At 36.6% G+C, this 17,896-nt stretch overlaps 1 protein-coding gene across 7 annotated transcripts in view; it reads right to left on the reverse strand.

Moving 5' to 3' along the window:
* Nucleotides 1–17,896, reverse strand: part of INPP4B (inositol polyphosphate-4-phosphatase type II B) — a 593,476-nt gene that overhangs the window by 305,601 nt on the left and 269,979 nt on the right. For all 7 annotated transcript variants that reach the window (XM_070415225.1, XM_070415230.1, XM_070415224.1 and 4 more), the window contains 2 exons: nucleotides 5,538–5,755; nucleotides 3,666–3,710 (listed from right to left, as the gene is read on the reverse strand). In XM_070415225.1, the coding sequence (XP_070271326.1) occupies nucleotides 3,666–3,710; nucleotides 5,538–5,628 (136 nt within the window). In that variant the 5' untranslated portion in view covers nucleotides 5,629–5,755. The remainder of the gene's footprint in view (nucleotides 1–3,665; nucleotides 3,711–5,537; nucleotides 5,756–17,896) is intronic.

A 17,896-nucleotide genomic window follows, 5' to 3' on the forward strand; every position in this document is an offset into this window, starting at 1 on the left:
CAGCTTTGTTGAAATGAAAACAATTTTATTAAACCATAAACAAAATAAGCATTCTCCAGGGTTTTTAATTATTTCTCCCTTTGTGAAAATAAAAATGGTTTCAATACACTCAAATGAAACAATGAAAGAAATGTGGAAGCAGATTTGCAGTTGTAAGAGTGAATTATTTAATTTAAAGGCAGCCAACCATGAGATATACAGTTAACAATGGACATGAGATACTCATTTTTTCAGTACATGCTTATTTTGTGATAGCAAGATATTTTTAGTCAATTAGCTTGCTCAATTGACTAAGCATCTCCTACCTCATTTAGCTGAATAAAGATGTAGCAGGGGAACTTCAGCAAGATATAGTGATTTTATAGTGGCATACAGACAAGGAAGAAACAAATCCTCCACAGAAAATAACTTATTCAAAGCAATAGACACCTAACAAAATCAGTGTAGCTGTTTCTAAATGTAAACATGCAAAGCCATTGGAATTCTCAATTTATTTGAATACTCAAGAATCAAATATCAAAAATTTAGTTGAAAAGTTAAGTGGAAAAAGCTCCCTACCTTGTTTATCCTATTTTTTGTTAAAATTTTTTGTTTTTGTTTTAAGACACTATGCTTTCTAATTAAATAAATATGCACATTCTTCAACAATGATAAAAATATTTAAGAAATTATTACTCTCATTATTCCTTATGAAGTTAACTAAGTAACAAGTGAAGTGTTGAAGAATTGTGGGATTAAGAAAACAAAGAAAAAAGTGATAAAAATATACACTAAAAAATATAGTATCCTTGAAAGAGTAGTTTAAGTATCTTTTTTTAAGAAATAAAAAAGTCAAGGATCTTAACATGCTAAGAGACATAACAAAGAGTTTGGGGAATTTATCTTTCAAGATCAACAATTCAATTCCCTGAAGACTCTAAATATCTTTCTTTTGTTTAATCGTCAGGCATTTCTTGCCCTGTGATAAGATAAAATCATCTATTGTTAAGAAATCTAGTGTACTTTTTAAATAAACATAAAAAAAAGATATTTGAATTTTTTTAAATGGGAGGTCTATCATTATGAATCATTTCCTGCAGCTGCTCTTCTTTTAGATCTATGATCCAAAGCCAGAAATTTAAGTGACAACAGCATTGCTACTGAACTTGACTGGACTTTCAAAAAAACAGCATAGTTAGGTCTCTGAACAAGACAGATCACTTAAATTCAAACAGAAAACAGGTATTGGCCCAGACATGCTGTCTCTTGAAAGTTGGCCACCAGGTTTACTGAACCTCCTCTACCCCAACTGCTTCTGCCCGCTTCAGATTACCCCTGTTCTCCAAGATGCAAATAAGAAGGCTTGTATCTGTGTTTTGAAATACACCAAATAATTCAAACAAATTTTCACTTTTCAGAAGTCCTGTCAAAAATGTAAAATAATTATTTTTTCATTCAAAATAAAATATGGCTAGACAGATGAAGGCTCAAGTAGTAAGAGTTATTGTCAATGAGTCAAGAGGTGCCTAGGCCTATTTTGCTCCTCAGCTCCCTTTCTGAAAATGAATTGGTTCTACATCTGAGAACTGCAGGAAAAAAAAAAAAAACACATATAACTTTATTGGTATTACCACAGATGTTTCTTGAGTTTTCACATTTCTGTTTCTCAATACTTGAGAAAAAAATATCTAGAATCCTTAACTTACAGCACCTTTTAGCTATATATGTAATAAAAATGAAATGTTAAAAAAAATAAATTATACCAAAGTCAGAAATACTGATAACAATAAATTCAGGTGAGGCTGTGGAGCAACAGGAACTCTTACACATCACTGGGAATGCAAAATGGGACAGCCACTTTGGAAGACAGCTTGACAATTTCTTATAAAACTTAAATATATTCTTACCATTTGATCCACTAATTGAGCTCCTTGGTATTTGCACAAAAGTGTTGAAAAGTTATGTCTACACAGACACACAAGATATTTATAGAACTTTTATTCATAGTTGCCAAAACTGGGAAGAAACCAAGATGTCCTTCAGTAGGTAAATGGATAAATAAACTGTGGTACATCCAGAAAATGGACTATTATTCAGTGCTAAAAGAAATAAGCTACCAAGCCACCCTATATAATAAAAGGGTAATATGCAAATTGGCCCTAACGGCAGAACGACTAGAACGACTACTGGACCAGTCACTATGAGGCGCACTGACCACCTCTTGGTCCCTTTCCCCAGCTGGCAGGCTCCAATCACCTGATGGCCACCCAAAGCAGGGGCGGGGTCAGCGAGTGGGCGGGAACAGCTGACCTCTCGGTCCCTTCCCCTGGCCGTCTGGCACTGATCACCTGATGGCGAACAGGAAACAGGGGGTGGGGGGTGGAGCTGGCTGCAGGCAGCTGGGGAAGATGGCCCTAATCGCAGGCCAAGCCTAGAGACTGTACCCAAGCACGAATTTCGTGCACCAGGCCTCTAGTGAGAATATATAGAGAAAATTTAACAGCAATTTAATTCAGTGAAAGAAGGCAATCTGAAAGGGCGATATACTTTATGATTCCAACTATCTGACCTTCTGAAAAAGGCAAAACTATGAAGACAGTAAAAAGATTAGTGGTTGCCAGGGTTTAGGGGAGGGATGGATAAATAGGTGGAGCACAGAGGATTTTTAGGGCAGTGAAAATCCTCTATATCCGTGGTCGGCAAACTGCGGCTTGCGAGCCACATTCGGCTCTTTGGCCCCTTGAGTATGGCTCTTCCTAAGCCTTAGGAGTACCTTAATTAAGTTAATAACAATGTACCTACTTATATAGTTTAAGTTTAAAAAATCTGGCTCTCAAAAGAAATTTCAATCATTGTACTGTTGATATTTGGCTCTGTTGACTAATGAGTTTGCTGACCCTGCTCTATATAATACTATAATAATGGAAACCCATAGAATGTGCAATACCAAAAGAGAATCCTAATGTAACCTATGGACTTTGGGTGATGATGATGTGTCATAGTAGGTGCATCAACCATACAAATGTACCACTCTGGCAAGGGATATTGAAAATGAGGGAAGCTATGCATTTGTGGAGGTAGGGAGTAAATGAGAAATCTTTACACCTTTTACTAAATTTTGCAGTGAACCCAAAACTGCTCTAAAAATTAAGCCTATTAGAACAGACAAACTATTAAAATAAAAACTATAAATAGTTAATTTCTCAATAAATTATGCCTCAAAATAAAAGCATCATCCCATTTTCAAGATTGGAAGAATAAGGAGGTATTTTTGGGTAAGTGAGACTGAAAGGGGCATAAAGGAAAACAAAGAAAAACTCAACATTAGGTCGGTTTCCAGCCAACAGAGTAAATAAGTAGACACACAGATTTCCAGACATGTTGATTAGCAACAAAACCCAGTCACTGCATGAGAGTGAGTTCTGGGCACCATATTTGTGGTTGCCAGACTTGGTTGAAAGGCCCAACTTTGTCATCACTGAACCCTATGTTCTTGGGGGAGTGAAGTAACCTAGTCCTCAGCTCAGATTCTTTATGTAAGAAGAGAGAAAAAAGCAATTACCTTATAGAACATTGTTCATAAAAGATTATAAAATATATAAGGATATAAGTAATGTACCTACAACTTGCAAACTTTATATACAAATTATTATATTTATCGATAAAAATAAGATGGAGTTTCTTACCAAGGATAAATTCCAACTGCGGTTCATTTGGCGTCTTCTGAATACCTATAAATAATAGGTATGAATTCAGATTAAAGATATTTAAGTCATTATCAAAAATATGTCATTGGATATTACTATGTTTCACCATGCCCGGAATATATTAGTATATTATTTGGCAGAATAAAGAAAGTCAATTGATCAGGTTTATAAGCAGTGGGTTCTCAGGGGAAGACATAATATTTGTAACAGAACTAGATATAACTAAAAATTTGACTGAGCTACTTAGCTCCATAGCCATTAAGAATCTCAAATATTATAAGCTGTGACAAATATAAAACATTTCCCACTGTGTCTGTTTCTTTTAAATGCATGGAGATAGAGATGGAACTTTCAAAAAAGGACAACCTCTCCAAAGCACTCTTCCATATAGAGTTTTCTTTCAAACCACTCCAACCTGCTATACACACTGAATTACTAATTAAAAGGATATCTCTAGATAGGTTATGAAGGATATTATGCTGGTGGTTATACTGCTAGCTTATTGATAGCTCAAATCAACATTCCATTAAATGCCTCTATTTCTCTTATTGGAGTTTGTTGTTGTTTTTTTAATCTAATAACATGGCTCAATGATTTAAGATGCAGTAGAAGGGAAAGTAAGTCTGAGGACAAAGGTAAGGAAACGGGAACATCTAATGACTAAAGGTCGAAAGACCAGGCTGTGATAAGTGAGAATGACAGGTGAATGCCTGAAGACCCACACAGTACAAGAGTGGATGAGGCCTGGGATGCCATTTGTTAGCTCTCATGGTGGCCAAAGAGGCAAAACTAAATTATGGACAAGTAAACCATTTGGCAGTAATGTAAGAATATTATGCAAATCCTTTCCTTCTTTATTTTTACTGGTGGACTCACCAGATACTATTTAAATTTAATAGCATCTGGTCACTAATATATTGTTAGAACCACCTCTCTGTATAAAAATCATCCATTTTTTATTTATAGAGTTCACAGGTTTTGCATGGTAACCATTTTATTTTTCTTCCTGCTGACATTTAACAATGCTATGGTTAACAATTTTAGACTTTCCAAGAGAGGTTAAAGTGACAATCATTAGGTAGGCCTTTGTGCATTTTGAATAGTGTAGATTTTTAAAAAGGTTATTAACAATTAACTCTGCTATAAGCTCTGACAACCAAATTGCTCAAAAAATGCATCCAACCAATACCATTTTCTAAGGATTATTTTTATAATGTAAATTAAATGAGAGGTTAGGCATATGTTTGCCAGTGTTAATAACTGGGCAACAAGAATCTTCTGAAAAATAAAGAAAGGACACAATTCATGCTAAACAATAAAACCTGAATCCTAGAATTTTGAACATGGGAGAAAAACATATAATTCTTCCAACGATTTTAATTATGTGAGTAGCACAAATCCTGATTGTAATGTTCATGTGTAAATCTTGCCCAAGTCTCCAAGCTTGCTCTCTATGGGACTTGGTGCTCTCAGGTAGGGCAGTGACAGTAGTGCAGCCATTTCACCCTAAAGCTTTCCACTTAGTCCTTGGTGTTAAAGGGAAAATGTCTATGTTCCAAAAAATAATTCCACATGAGATTATACAAATGCTAAATAGAAGGGGTACTTAAGAAGTATTAGTTAGTGTCTTAATACACATTCAGCAACTTTGATTCTACCATTTGATATTTAACAGTTTCATGGACTATCATCTATCTCATAAAAGATGATAGAAGATAAGAAGCATTTCATAGACTCACAACAAAAGAAGCAGTGCAAAGGGAAAACATGTTGTTAATCTTATGCCATTTGTTAGAACCCCAGTTTCTGCGTGTTTGTCAGAGTTCCAAGAAGGGTCACACACATACTTACTTGTCAAGTGAAAGTCCCCACTCTCATTTGCCTGGGGTGTGGGAAGGAAGTGCTGGCCTTCTTCTGATGTGCCTTCCTCTTTGATTTCCATGATCAACCTTCACAGTTGCTTACTTTTTAGTTTTCTAATATTTTGTGTCCAAATGTCACTGCCAATGATTCCTGGTTTAGTATCGACGTATCTTCACACTAAAGACCTGATATCCCACTCTGAAATTCTGCATTGAGGAAACACCAACAGCAAAAATGTCAGTTACTCTAGAGTGCAGTCTAAAGCTAAGAATTAAAGGTGGGTAGAGACTATAACTACCTGCCTGCCTATACCACTTCTACATTCAAGACCAATACACCCGGTTAATATACTAAGAACTCTGGGTTAAATGAGTATTTTCCCTGCAATTATGTTATGGTCATCTGAGGGACTTCTAAATCCTGAAAGGTATATTCTTTCTCTTTTAGTTCATTCTGCAAAATAGCAGATAGCTACAGGGGACGCTAACTTAAATGCACCTAATTTAGCAGCAAGGACAGACAGCATCTTGTCGAGGCATTATAATGTTTCACCAAAGTGAATATTACTTTCATTCTTTCCATTAGAACTGCCCTTTATACTCATCTCTCCAACCATCCTTGTTAGAACATTATTCATGAACACATAAAGATAATTTGGCATGACATTCTTCTTCCAAGATGAGCCAACAGGTTGTGCAGGGGAGTTTCCAACCTCATCATTATCCACAGAGTCTCTTGCTGCTCTGCCTGATAAAGGTGTAATTGTTTAATGATCGAGGTAGATGTTGAAAAGAATGAATAATAATCCTTAAAAGCTAAAGCTCAAGGGGAAATGAAAGCAATAGCAAAGTGATAAAAATTAGCATGGGGAAAGGAACCTTTCCAAGAACTTAATACCCTGTTAATACAGACAGCCTCCAAGTTTCAAATTCATTTTGATATCTAGCATGATATACATGACCAAAAATTAAATAGAAAAAAAATCAATGTAGTTTTAAACCAAGTGACCAGTTGAATTAAAATGTATAAAATCTTTAAATGTCTACCCAATGCTGTTTAATGAGATTGCAGCAATAGAGTTTGGGTTTGGAATACTAATTTAGTCTCCAACTACACAAATGCACAGCCTTACTCTTTGTTGTTCTTAACAAAGCAACTTAATTTATAATTCAGCTCTAGTTTTTAAGATCATCTGGCAAAAATTAAATCCAGAAAGCATCTTGAATCTTTAGAAAATAATACAATAAAGTTGCAGATAAATACACATTTGCTGCTAAAGATATAACGGGGAATACTTTTGGGGTAAAGGGCCATTGCACCATATTCTGTCAATTTGAAGATTGTATTTTGAATTAATACAATGCTTTCTAATTTATTTTTGACTATTTAAATTTAATAGTCTTTCTGATAAGGGCATGTAGTCACTGAACCACATTCTCTTCAGTACCTATGACAAATGCATGAGCATTAGTGGGCGTGATATCTGTGGAAGACTGCTATATATAGGACTTAGATACAGGAGTTGGTTGACTTTACTATATTTCTTGACCAAAGACTCAACCCTCAATTTTGATCAGTCACCTTAAAAATTGAAAAGGAGACCTACATAAGGTAATATGAATGAATCCTAACAAAATCCCAACTCTGCACACTAATGGTGAATAATTAATAAAATAATGTAAACTCTATGTGTGGGTGTGTGTAATTTGGAGGTGAGTGGAGAGGATTAAAGTGAGATGCCTAAAAGGACTTGTTAACATGGTCCAATTTTAAGCATAACATAATCCATTCAAAGCTATTCACTATCTGAAAAATAACTTCAATTTTATAGAGAATGGAGCCACACATACAAATCTGAAAGGAGAAATCAAATCCACAATGTTATACATTTTCTCTCAATAATGGAGAAAAAAAGTAGGCAGAATAAGAGTGAAGATATAGAAGACTGAACAATACTGCCAACAACTTGACGTAATTGACATTTTAACACAATTCATCCCACAACAAAAAAATACTGATTTTTTTGAAATATACATGAACAATTCATTAAGATTATATCTTAACTCTAAAATAAACCTTAACAAATTTAAAAGAATCAAAATAAAAACAAGTATATTTTCTGACCATAATAAAATTAAACTAGAAATCAAAAAAATATCTGGAAAATCCACGAATATTTGAAAATTAAACAATACAGTTCTAAATAATTTTACATATTCAGAGGTTACTCATAGGATATATACATATATGCACATATTTGAATCAGAATGAAATACCTGCCCTACAAATTAAAAGATACCTGGAGGAAAGTTTATATTAATGCTTATATTAGAAAAGATCTCCAATCAATGATCTAAGCTTTCATCATATAACTAGAAAAAGAGCAAATTAAACCTAAAACAAGCAGAAAAAGGAAATAATGTGTGTAATAAGCATAACTGATAAAGATTTAGTCTCCAAAATATATTTAAAATGTTAGCAAAACAACCCAATGGAAAAAAAGCCTATCAAAATATATAAACAGGTACTTCAAAAATATCAAACACAGATTGCCAAGAAACGATTTAAGAGAGCCTCAACTTCACTTGTTATCATGGAAATACAAATTAAAACCAAATGAGATGTAAGTGTATAACCATCAATAAGTAAAAATTTTGAAGTCTCAAAACCCTCAAATATTGAGGATTTAGAGCAATATAAACTTTTATGCGCTGTGGTGTTCCAACCACAATGGAAAATAATTTTGTAATATCGAGTAAAGTTGAACAGCAATTCCACTTCTAAGCTATATTCTAGAGAAATTCTTGCAAACACATACCAAGACACAGAAGGAGGTTCACAGCAACTCAACTTCTAATAATAAAATATTGGAAACAGGCTAAATGCTCAGCAATAAGAAAGTAGATAAATATATTGCTGTCTATTCATTCTATATAAAACGGATTGTCACCTCACATATCAACATTGATTAACTCCACAAACCAAGTATAGAGAAAAAGAGGAGAAAGAGTGAGGAGGAGCTGAAGGATGGCGGGGAGGGGAAGATGGTACTTATAGAAAGCTTTGAAACATGTAACATAATACTCTAATTTTATACTATGTAGGAGTGCAATCACAGAGAAATGCATGAAGAGTTATGATGCCTGGGAGGAGGGTTTTGGGAGATGTGATCAGGGAGGGGGGAACACAGGAGCCTTAAAACCAGGGCTATGAGCCGCATGGGGATTCACCTCTGTCTTCACTGCTCATTTTCCCTCCTGGGAAATGTCAGGGTACTTGGGAAGCTATTGCCACTATAGAATAATTATATTCAAAAGTTTGCAACTAGGCCCCTATTCTTAGGAACAGGGATCTACCCTTATTTTATATCATTCAAAAACAATAGCAGAATAAAAACAAAGGTTTCGGGAAAAGGTTCCCTTTGAGAAAAATGGACATAAATTGACAAATTTGATATTTTACCTGAAAAAAACAACAACTATCGGGAATTTTTTAAGGTCAAGGCCCTCCTGGCTTTTCACGAGGCCCCTGACCAGGCAGAGGATAGCTCCTGTCAGAGCAATGGATTAGCATTCAGGAGCAACATTTCTGCCCAGGAAAACCAATTGCATCAGAGACAATTGAATTGTCCAGGCCTTCAGTATGGTTTTGTTACCAATATCAAATTCAGTGAGGATCTGCTTTGTCACAGAAGAAAAAAGATGAGAGCTGTCAGGGCTCCAGTTTTATCAAAAGTCCAGCTACGGGGGCTCAGTTCTAAACCAGCTGGCAATGTTCTTCTCAGCTTTGCCCTGAGGAAGTAGCCCTGACATGAAACAAAACAGAAGACCCGTGGATTTAGCAAGACCAAACAGCAACAGTCTTTTAAAGCTTTGCCACTTAAAATGTGGTCCTTGGGCCTGCAGTGTCTGCATTCCCTGGAAGGGTGTTAGAAATGTAGCCCGTTGAGCCAGATCCAGATCTGCTGAATTAGAATCTGCCTCGTAGCGTAGGTGATTCCTGTGCACATTCAAGATTGAGAGGCACCACTTTGAGGTACGGAGGACCACCAGATTCCAGTTTGTACACTGGGAGAGGAGAAGAAGGAGTTCTAGCAGATTAAAAAAAAGTTGATATGGACTGAAGGGCTATGTCACTTAGCCAGACTTTCTAGAGTCCGATGGCAGGAGCTTTCATGGATCCTGGCCTGGACTTCAGTCTCTTCAGCCACTGACTCACATCCAACCTCCAGTGCTCCTTTCTTCCCAGGATCTCCTAGTCTCAGTATCTGCCTGGGGCCCCTGATACCTACCTATTCTCTCACTTACTACCTGGCCTCTTGGTGATGGACACTTGCCAGTGACCAGTCTTAACCGGGCTTAGATTCCATCCCCACTCTTACTTCATTTTATCTTTGCCCTCTCCAGCCTCAACTCTGCTGCCTGCCTCTTGGCAGTCTACTCAGCTCTTGGCAGGTCAGACCCAGGTACCTCCGGGGCTAAACAGAGCCAGGTCATGGCATGCCACACTTCGATAAGTGTTGGAGCAGCTCACAATAAGAACTGGTGACTTATTGTTTATCCATGCAGGAGCATTGTCCAGAAATTTGCTGAAAATGTCTGGACTGTGGGTTTTAGGGCACAAAGCAGTTCAAACTACTGTGACACAATGAAATAGGGAGAAGGGGATGGGATGGTGACAAGAGAACCAATTCAATAAAATATAATTGACCAGCATCATACACTTCCCTTTGCTCCCTATAAATATCAACTCCAAGGGGCTCTACTGATACCCATCCAGTCTTCATAAAGTTCTCTTCACCACCATTTCTGAAGTTCATTTTAGCCAAATTTTCTAAGGACTTATATGCCTTTTCTGAGTATACACTATGTGCCATGCTCTATGTCATCACTCTATAAGCATTAAATTAATATTCATAACAAATTTGAGTTATTAACTCCAGCCTTACCAGTGAAAAACTGAAGGTTAAAAAGTAATTCGTTTCAGGACCCACATCATAATTACAGAACCACGGATGTGAACTTGAGTGTCTGATTTCAGAGCATTTTCTCTGTTCTTTTTACCATGTCTTTTAATTTTACCCTACCAAAATTTATACACTTTTATTATCCCTTAAGAAAGAAATTAAGGCAATGGGCAGAGAGAAAGAAGGGAGGTCTAGGAGACATTTATTTATGCTTTCACTTATGTTACTTTTTTTTTCTTAAAAGGAAAACCTCTGGAAAACCTATAGTTTGTCAATATAGCATTTAATGCCTAAGTACCAGAACCAGGGAAAAGAAAACCAGGTCATGATAGATGTTTTTATAATTCAATTTATAATGTCATTTCTGATGGAGACATACTCATCCCTTGTTCTTTTACTTGGTCTTGATATGAATATATTTTCAGTGGACAGCCAGCATGAAAAAAAATCAAGAATAAAAATTCTAAATAATTGTAGTTTGAAAATGGAAACTAATGATTGAATGCATCTAATTCTCCAGGTCCAGCATTCTGGATACTTAACAAAGGAAAAATATTTTCTTCCTTTGCTTCTTTGAATCATAGGGCTCCCATTTTTTAGATCACAGTCCAGTAAAGTAATAACCTCAAATTGTGATGAGTATTAAATGATCATTGAAATTAGCAAAATCTTGATGTTCAAAAGGACAGAACACAAAGCAGCAATGGAGAGACCTCCGTTCAGCAAGCAGAGGGACTATGCCTTTGGTTCATTATAAATCAGAGATCAGTCTGTTGCTCAACTGTTTCAAATTAGGATAAGAACAATGTTGGTCTCCACTGTACTAGTATAAAAACTAAAATTGAGTCTCTTTGGATCCCTGTGACAAGGCAACCCATAATCCTGAGACCTCAGAGGGCTCTGCCTCAACACGGCATCAGATCTGAGCCAGAATTTACATTGTTTCCCACAGTGACTTGATGTCCTGGGGGGGGAGGGCGCACACCTGGACCAACTTTGGGAATACAGCTAGTCAGCCATCTGATGTGTGAGCAAGTAATTCTGGGTTGGTCATAGAGATGAAAGCATCCTGAAGAATTATAAAGTGAGGGTGGGAAGCATGCTTGATTTGATCTCAAGAATCCCTTTGCAACAGTTTGGTTACATATGTCTACCTTTAAAATACTAGGATGATATATTTCAAGAGAATACAGCATTGAAGAGACTTTAAGGAATCGGGGTCATCCCATTTAGGGTATGAGAACACACAGGCCCAGAAATGGGACAGAAGAGCTCCTTGTACGCAGCTTGCTAATGGCCCCACGGGGATTGAAGAGAAGCTCTGTGTTCTGAGGTGGGCTTTGTGCCCTTCTCTTCAGCGTGACACTCTTGAGCGCTTCTCCTATGTCACCTAAAGGATTAATGAAAATGGGATGTTACAGAAAAGACTGATGTCTCATGGAATTTTTTTCTTCTATAAATACTTCATGTGATACATGGGTTTTGTTTACTTAAGAAAAACTTATAAAACCTGATCTCAAGTCCTAAATCTACTTTAAAAAACAAAAATTGATATTGCACAGCCCTAACCAGTTTGGCTCAGTGGATAGAGCAGCAGCCTGCGGACTGAAGGGTCCCAGGTTCAATTCCGGTCAAGGGCATGTACAGTGGTTGCATCTGATCAGTGTTTCTCTTTCATCGATGTTTCTAACTCTCTATCGCTCTCCCTTCCTCTCTGTAAAAAATCAATAAAATATATTTTTTAAAATTTTTTTTTTAAAAAGCTAGTACAAGGGGGTTATATAGCAATTCACTAGATGCTTGGGCACTTTTTTAATGTCCTTTACTGTCATCTGAAAAACGAAGTTAAAGACAGGAGTTTATTGTCTACACTTAAGATAACAGGGTTGTTTTCTGATCATTTCATTTAGCAATGGCGTATTGCAAACACAATGACTCCAAGCAGCCCGTCTCAAGCCTAGCTTGAGAAGCAGAGACGTATAGAGAGTGTTTTAATTTGGTGGAAGGTTGATTTTTTTTCACTTTTACTAAATAAGAGTGCTCTGAGGAAGTGCTGCCTCAGCAACGTCAAAGATTCAAAAACCTTAAGAACACTGTCACCCACATATCCAAGGCCTGTTAAATACCATGTGCTCAAGCAAAACTGAAACCGAAGCTGATTATATCCTTGGGGCATTTCTAATACAGACATCATCTATTAATTCGCAGACTGATTGAATTCCTTATGATGATACATTTCAGGTTCAATTAGTAGGAACTAAATTATCTATAGTTTCTGATGATTAATTGCTCATTTTCTTTTGAAATTTGAAATTTCAAAGGAAGACAGATAATGAGTTTAATTAAAATTTTATCTTCTGCCTTTTATTATGACAGGCAAGAATAAATGTATATATGTGATTATTCTAATTTCACTTTAGCTCTCCAGAGAAGTTCACAGAGCGCCTGAGGTTATCTACAAGGAATATAATATGCCATAGCTAAGTTTTCTCAGTCATACAGTCTATGAGTTTTATTTTTCACTACCAGAAGTTTCCTTACACTCCTCTAATATGTACCCACTTACACATTCTACCTTAAAATATTATCCAATAACATTGCACTACAGTGTAAGAACAAACAATAAGTAACAAAAAAAATTCAATTCCTAAATTTGAATTGGGCACAATATCTACAAAAAGAATAAGGCTGAGCAGTGAAGTTCCAAGCCATTGTTCCATCTGCAAACTCATCTAGCATTTCTCTGTGCCTCTCATGGAACTAGAGAAAAGCATGGATTTTTGTTTGTTTGTTTATTTTGTTCTGTTTTTTAAAAATATATTTTTATTGATTTCAGAGAGGAAGGGAGAGGGAGAGAGAGATAGAAACATCAATGATGAGAGAGAATTAAGCATGGATTGTTTTAACAAATATTCTTTGTAACCTGAGCTGACATTCTGTGATCATGGGGAGTATAAGAAGGATTGCCATTGAGGCAGTATGATATTCAAATTCAGCTTTTCTGTGAAAAGTATGCTATTAATTTATGCCTAAATACTGAATAAAACAACCTATGTGGACTTTCTTTCTTTGTTTCCCATTTTCTCAATCTCAGGCTGAGGCTCTCCAACTTTTAGGATTGTTTTGATCCCAGGTATAAGAAGAAGTAAGAAAAGGAAATACCGTAACCATCAATTCATGGGACATGTTTTTACTGAGCATCTACTATACGGGATGTACTGTTGTAAATGAAAATGTTTCCCTATATATCCTGGCATTGCCAAAATACTCATTTTCAATCATTAAATAGCACCATCAAGGTAACACCCACACCCCCACAACCTTCTCTCCCGCCTGCCTCCCACCCTTAATACCCACCTCTCACCACCCCACCAAGTTTAGCACTTAACACTCCCTGGCTCTTCTCCTTTTAGTGAACTACTTTGAGAATTTCTCTACCAGGTTTTGTTCCCTTTTCTGGAAACTTAATAAATGTGATTTTGTTTGACAATTTCTTATTGCCGTTCTGGGGTCTTTCTTTTATCATTTTACTCTGCGTTAGTCTAGTATGCACATCTGAGTCCCTCTCACAAGCACTTATTATTACAGTAATTTAGCATGAGAGAGGTTGTATAGCAAAGTGGCTAAGAGGCCTATTATGAATCCAGGCAGCCGAGGCTCTGCCACTTATGCTGGAACATTGGGCGATTTACTTAACCATACTGTCCCTTGGTTTCCTCATCACAAATGGAGACTATGCTAATATCTGTCTAATTAATTGTGAAGAGAAATGAATGAGTATATGAGAAGTTTTCAGGCGTTCCATTTTTTAGCAGACATGGACCAAAGCAACTAAACGCTGTATCCGCATTGATTAAGAGTAAATACACACACACACACACACACACACACACACACACAAAACAAGCTACCTGGGGATTTTGAAAAATAAGCAAAAGCAGGAGAATCATGAGGAGCTAAAACTTGGAGAAATTTTAAACCACATGAGGGTGAGTTTTTCATTTTCCTCTCTGTTTTTCTTATGGTTTTGACCTGAAAGCAGACCCTAGTTTTTCATTTTTGTTTTATTTTTGTTTTGTTTTTTACATACACCATAAAATTCTGACAGATGTAAAAGGGTTAAAATCATGCAAGTATTTTCAGAACATAATGTGAACCTTCAGCATACGAGGGTAGGCAAAGAAGCCAGACTCAAAGGGTACATCCTGTGTGATCCAATCACATGGCATTCCGGAGAAAGTGAATTACAGAAACAGAGGGCAGATCAGTGGTTTCTGGTGGTTGGAGGAGCACAGCAGACATTTCCCATAAGGGGATAGAACATGGAAGAATTTGGGAGGATGAAGTGTTCTGGACTTTGATTGTGATAGTGAATATATGACTGTTTACCTTTGTCAAAAATTCTAGAACTGTACATCAAAATGTGTGAATTTTAGGTTTTAAATAGTAAACATAAAACAAAAATATTAGAAGATATAGCACATTGTTAATAGATATAACTAGCATTATTAATATTAATATTTACTATTATTAGACATGGCTAGACTAATGGAAAAGTACCCTAAAAGAGGTACAATTGGACTGCTTTGGTAACAGCTAATGGGAATTAATCAAGAGGAATGCAGAGACATAAAAGGAAGCAAAAAGAAATCTGCTCCATGAAAGACTAAGAAGAAGAAATTGGGAAAGAAATATTAATTTATAGGGGCTAAGAATACAAATTACTAAGATTTTTTAAATCTTCACCCAAGGATATGTTTCTATTGAATTTTAAAGAGAGGAAGGGAGAGAGAAAAGCACTGATGCGAGAGAGAAACATTGATTGGCTGCCTACTGAATGTGCCGCAACTGGGATTGAACCCACAAGCAAGGCACGTGCCGTGACCAGGAATTAAATCTGCATCCTTTTTGGTGTATGGGATGATGCGCCGAGAAACTAAGCCACCTGGCCAGGACCCAAATTACTACGATTCCATTGACAAATTCAAGTTTGAGCCTAAAAGCATTGATAAATAGGGGCTCCCTTGGGCTTGGGGCTTGGAATAAGGAAGCAGTGGAACAGGCTCTGTGGAGAGACAGTGCCCACCATCACCTGTGTATCCACATCATAAATAGGGGGAGGTACCTAAGGTTATAGGGAAAGGGATGCAGTGTGTTCTGGGAATTGAGCACCTACACCATTGGTACAGAGCCAGGCTTCTGGCTCTGAGAGACAGAGCAGCCAGAACCAAGGATACATTCAGAAAGCCAACAGGGTTCAGATAGCTGATGTGACTGCAGCCTGGTGCTCATGCCACCAATAACCCAGACACCAGTGTGGAAGCAAGCAGCACACTGTGCCAGATGTCCACTCCTGGGGTGTTTTTGTTTTTTAAATAAAGGTAACAAGATGGAGTAGAGGATAGAGGATAGAAGGAAATACCCATTAAAATAGGTGGCTGGGCTTTCACTGGCTCAGTGTCAGGATCACAGATGGAGAACAGGAATAGTACCTGAAAACAAAACAGAAAACAAAACAAAAAAAGCAAAGGGGGTAAGATAATAATCTCAGGAGATACCTGAGACTGCTTCATGGAGGAGATATCTGATCGGACTTTAAGAGCTGTGTACTTCAGAAATGTGGGGATCGATTAAGGGAAGGGAGAAGAGAAGAGAGGGAAAAGGAGGAGAGATGAAAAAAAAAAAAAAAACGGGAAAAAATACTGAAAATGGAGGCAATGCAGGCCACGACAAAAAGCCACCATGTAGAATAGGCATAAATAACAGGAAATGAACTAATGTGATGGGAGCAGAGTGCGCTGGAGAAGCAGCAGAATGTGGGCGCACTATCGCCACGTGAAATCATTCCTGCTTCAGATGTTAGAAGGGAGTTTGTAAACCAGGGAACAGAACAAGCTGGGTGATCCAACTTCCTGGTGCTATTAGTTCACAGCTCCATTCAATTAAACAAATATAGTACTAATTGAGCAACTATCATGCCTAACAGCATATGAAGTGTTGTAATTCATGAATATGTCGCTACGCCTTTAAGTGGGGTTGACAATCTAGAGAGAGAATCCAAAATATCTACGAGAAAAAAATAGCTTGAGTACCAGGATTTGAGGTTTTGCCTCCAGGAGGGTACAGAATCAATAAGCATAGGCTATTGCAAATACTAAACTCTAAAAGTTTACTATTTGCAATAGTCTGTGCTAGATATTATAATATATATCCTCAAATTTAGCTTTGTTTCCTTTTTACTTTCTTCTTTTCTTCCTTTCTAGAACTTAATATATCTAGATCTGCTACTACATAACAGTCAGTGTGTCCTGTCAAAAGACAAATAAGAGAGAAACCACATTGCAAAATGGGATTTAGAAATTCTATTTTAGAGATGGGTTTATTGATATGGAGAATGATTAGAAAATTTGTACAGATAGGGAACAAGTTAAGGGGCTGGGACTTTACTCAGTCCTCAAAACTTTAAAACCACTGTTTTTACACAGAGCAAAATATGACCCCTGAAAATTACAATGTATAGAGATTAAAAAGACTTGTCATTTGGTTGAGAAAATTCCTCTGAAAGAGGAAACAGTAAAAGTTCAACTTCATGCCAGTTGGCCCCAGGGGCCAGCTAGTTTGAACATAGGTGATTATCTAATTTGGCTGAAATATTACCATTTCTATTTATCTCCTTACTTCTATGTTCCATGTTGGTCTTTTTTTCTTTTTTCCTTGTTTTTCTTTTTTAATCTATTTTCAGTTAAGATGTCTAATTAGATTCCAAATTTGAAACACATCTCTAACAGAAAGCAAATGGCAAGAGTAGTAATTAAGGGACAGCTGTCTTTTGTCTTTCTGGGGATGAAACAGGCTTTTTGTTCCCCTAAGTTATGAAATCCTACTGAATTTTTCATGATTTTTTTCTTATGTTTGAATAATAGTTAACTGAATTGAAAGATACTGAATTGATCTTAAATAGTCAATGCCCTTTCCATCACAGATGCTAAGCACCTTTCTTCTGAAATAAGTATAGGTTAACTCTCAGACTCTGGGCCTTGAAACGTTTATTGCTGCAAATACAAAATCCTCAAATTTTATATCAAATCAAATCATTCTCAGGTGCCACATAGGCATTATTCCAAGTCATTTTTCTCACTTTAACTATTTTTTAACTTATGAGAATTTTACAAATCAAGAAGAATCAGCCTTCTCAGTGGAAAGGAATGATTCAGAGCAGCTGAGATGCAAACAGTATTTTTTTGAGTGGTTTTCCTTTGTTTAAGAGAACAAATATTACTAATATTGATATTGAAAATTACTTAGTAAGCTCTTACTCTAGTGCTCCCTGTTGGCACTTAAGGCTCTATTGTCACATGTAAAGTATAATCAGACTTTGAGG

This window comes from Myotis yumanensis, unplaced genomic scaffold (genome assembly GCF_028538775.1).
Source record: "Myotis yumanensis isolate MYYU_CA2020_CCGP unplaced genomic scaffold, mMyoYum1.0.hap1 SCAF_5, whole genome shotgun sequence".
Taxonomy (NCBI): Eukaryota; Metazoa; Chordata; class Mammalia; order Chiroptera; family Vespertilionidae; genus Myotis; species Myotis yumanensis.